The sequence below is a fragment of the Scylla paramamosain genome, chromosome 27, assembly GCF_035594125.1.
Source record: "Scylla paramamosain isolate STU-SP2022 chromosome 27, ASM3559412v1, whole genome shotgun sequence".
Lineage (NCBI taxonomy): Eukaryota > Metazoa > Arthropoda > Malacostraca > Decapoda > Portunidae > Scylla > Scylla paramamosain.
The window spans coordinates 21,365,996-21,369,880 of record NC_087177.1 but is presented as its reverse complement, the minus strand read 5'-3'; the positions used below and the strand labels follow the sequence as shown (position 1 = coordinate 21,369,880).

At 35.5% G+C, this 3,885-nt stretch overlaps 1 protein-coding gene across 1 annotated transcript; it reads left to right on the top strand.

Annotated features, from left to right (window-relative positions):
* Window positions 1-215: 215 nt before the first annotated feature.
* On the top strand, window positions 216-678 carry LOC135114379 (histone H2B). The gene has a single exon (XM_064030283.1). The coding sequence runs from the start codon at window positions 223-225 to the stop codon at window positions 592-594; it is 372 nt and encodes a 123-aa protein (XP_063886353.1). The 5' UTR covers window positions 216-222; the 3' UTR covers window positions 595-678.
* Window positions 679-3,885: the final 3,207 nt, after the last annotated feature.

The following is a 3,885-nucleotide window of genomic DNA, read 5'->3' as shown; positions in this document are numbered from 1 at the left end:
CACCAGAGAAACATTTATTTATTTTTTTTTTACCTACACTATAAAAAATAGCAACGTGGACTGCCCACACACTGTTAATTCTTACTATACTTCAATATTTCTCACTATATCCTTCTTCTATCCCCACTCTTACTTCGCTTCACCCCACTTTTCTAAAAAGAAAGAAGAAAGAAAGAAGAAGAAGAAAACGCACACTCGTTCTCACAGCAGTACGGCGACACTATGCCTCCCAAAGCATCAGGAAAGGCTGCCAAGAAAGCTGGCAAGGCACAGAAGGCCATTGCCAAGGGCGACAAGAAGAAGAAGCGCAGGAGGAAGGAGAGCTACTCCATCTACATCTACAAGGTGCTCAAGCAAGTCCACCCAGACACTGGCGTGTCCTCCAAGGCCATGTCAATCATGAACTCGTTCGTGAATGACATTTTCGAGCGCATCGCTGCCGAGGCATCCCGCCTGGCACACTATAACAAGCGCTCCACCATCACCAGCCGGGAAATCCAGACCGCTGTCCGTCTTCTTCTGCCTGGTGAACTGGCAAAACACGCTGTTTCTGAAGGCACCAAGGCTGTTACCAAGTATACCTCCTCCAAGTAAACAGGCGGCCAGTATACTGCTGCCAGTATAAAATAATACCCGGCTCCATTGGAGCCACACTTGAAAAGGAAAAAAGATACGATATAGACAAATGCATTATTATTATAATTATTGTTATTATTATTAATATTATTATTATTATTATTATTATTATTATTATTATTATTATTATTATTATTATTATTATTATCATTATTAATAATATTAATATTGTTGTTTTTATTATGATTATTATTATAATAATTATTGTATCATTATTATTATTATTATTATTATTATTATTATTATTATTATTATGCTTATTATTATCGTGATTATTATTCTGTGGAGATAAAGAAAAGATAAAAAAAAAATAGAGATAAAGAAAGATAAAAATTCTCCCAAGTGAAAGAGATATGGCCATGGAAGAGGGAATAATAATAATAATATAAAAAAAAAAAAAGGGGGGAAGGATATTGAGTTGAAAGTCGATACCTGATACTGAAAGATGGAAAATAAATATTTTCTTCCACAAAACCAAACAGATTGTCTATGAAAATTCTTTAATGAAAGAGATGTTTGGCCCTAAAAAGGGCCTAGATATTGCTGTTATGAAGATCATTCGTGGATGACTTCTTAGGCACGCTCGCCACGGATGCGACGAGCCAGTTGGATGTCCTTTGGCATGATAGTCACGCGCTTGGCATGGATGGCGCACAGGTTGGTATCCTCAAACAGACCCACGAGGTAAGCCTCGGAAGCTTCCTGGAGAGCCATGACAGCAGAGGACTGGAAGCGGAGGTCAGTCTTGAAATCCTGAGCAATTTCACGCACCAGGCGCTGGAAAGGCAGTTTCCTGATAAGCAGCTCAGTGCTCTTCTGATAACGGCGGATCTCACGGAGAGCAACGGTTCCAGGCCTGTAACGGTGGGGTTTCTTGACACCTCCAGTGGCTGGAGCAGACTTGCGAGCTGCCTTTGTAGCAAGCTGCTTGCGGGGCGCCTTGCCACCAGTGGACTTGCGAGCCGTTTGCTTGGTACGTGCCATAGTTGTGGTAACAACAACTCACAACGAACACTCAGCTGAGTCTGCCCGCGCTTCCCACAAAATCCCTTTATATATGAATCGGGTGGGCCCGACGACTCCAACCCTGCCTTGTGATTGGTCAGAAACGTCCAGTGAGGCTCATCGCCCACGCAGTCACCGCATGAAAGATGTGATCATTATTGTTAGTCTAATTCATTTTGTTCTTATTCTTATTCTTATTCTTATTCTTTCTTCCCTCATTCATAACAAATCTTGGAAAATATACAGCAGAACTGACATGTCATTTAAAATTCTAAGACAATTAGCAAGAAAGTTGTGATATTCTTATTTTTTTCATTCTTTTTATTCTATTTTTTTCTTATTCTTGTCATAATTAATATTGTTATCTTTATTATTTTCATTTTTTTTTATTATTCTTCCTTATCTTATTCTTATTTATCCTACTTTTAGAGAGATGAGGCTTGTGCGGTCACCCATCCAAGTTCTGCCCGGACCCCCTGCTTAACCTTGCTGATCCCGCCGTCAGCTGATTGGTCAAGAGCGGAGAACAAGGTGTTGGGAGGGCTTATTTCTCTTATTCTTATTCTTTCCTGTATTGTTGTTGCATTGTTGTGCTGAAAATGTTGGAAAATATGCACTAAAATTAACCCTTCATTCATAATTCTACGACAATTAGCAAGAGAGATATATTATTACTTTTTTCCCTTATTTTTGTTCTTTTTATTCTTAATCTTCTTATTTTTATCATAGTTGTTATTGTTATTTTATTATTTTCGTTTTTCGTTCATTCTCCTCATTCTTATTGCTATTTTTTTCTATTCTCAGAGAGATGAGGCTTTTGTGGTCACCCATCCAAGTTCTTCCCGGACCCCCTGCTTAACTGCGCTGATCCCGCCGTTAGCTAATTGGCCAAGACCGGAGAACTAGGTGTTGGGAGGCCTTCTTTCTATTATTCTTATTCTTTCTTTCCCCATTCATATCGTTGTATTGGAAATGTTGGAAAATATACAAAAGAATTCACCCTTCTATGACAATTAGGAAGAAAGACATGGGATGCTTTCTTTCTTTTTTTTTATATTCCTTTATTGTAATTTTTCTTATTCTTGTTATAATAATTCTTACTGTTATCTTTATTACTTAAAATTTTCGTTCATTCTCCCTATTCTTATTCTTATTTTTCATTTTTTTTTTTCAGACAGATGAGGCTTGTGTAGTCACCTATCCAAGTATTGCCCGAAACCCCTGCGTAATCTCGACGATTTCATTTGACAATACCTATTTACTTATTTATTTATTATTATATTTATTAAAAAAAAAAAAAGAAGAAAAGAAGATGAAGAATAAGGTATGTAATCGAAATACTCTCTCTATACTGTAGCAATAGTTTAGCTGGATGTACTTGTATTGTGTCAAAAATACTTGCAATATCTGCAATTGTAACCTGCAGTGTCGGCATAATGCATAATTAAGCAATGAAAAGAAAAATTAATAAAAGAATAAATGAAAAAAAGAAAGAAAAAAAGATACAATTAACAATTAAATATATTAGCTACCCCTCTACGTTTCTTTATCACTGCAGAAAAATGGAAACATTTTAACGTAGACTTGTCAAAATTCAACTGAAATTAAGGGTTAAATAAGGATTGTCACCCCTTCCCCAGAGGATATTCATTGTCTTTTAATATATATATATATATATATATATATATATATATATATATATATATATATATATATATATATATATATATATATATATATATATATATATATATATATATATATATATATATATATTCTTTTTATTTAAAGTCTTATTTAGAGAGAGAGAGAGAGAGAGAGAGAGAGAGGTAACGTCCTTGAGGATAGCAGCTCGTCTACGCTCCGCTCAGTGATCAGCGTTAGAATGTAATTCCTCATTTCTTAAAAAAAAAAAAAAAAAAACAGACACTTTATTTAGGGGGCTTGCTGGAAACAAACTACAATGGAGGAAAGAACAATATGTCTGCTATATGACCCACCCAGTTAAATTTTCAAGAAGCAAACGCAAGTGGGAAAATACGAGGAAGATAAATTTTCATTTATATACGTTTTATGGTAATTTCTGCCACGCCTTCCTCTATTCATCAAACGTCACTGACACTTATTCCCTTTATTTTTTACTTTACAGAATCTTTTGTAGGGCAAGACTCTAGAGGATATGTGCTTTCATAAGGTCTATAATGCTTTGCTTATCATAGAGACATAAAAAACAAAAAAATAATA

Coding starts and splice junctions, on each gene's coding strand:
- LOC135114379 (XM_064030283.1), top strand. CDS start 223: ATGCCTCCCAAAGCATCAGGAAAGGCTGCCAAGAAAGCTGGCAAGGCA.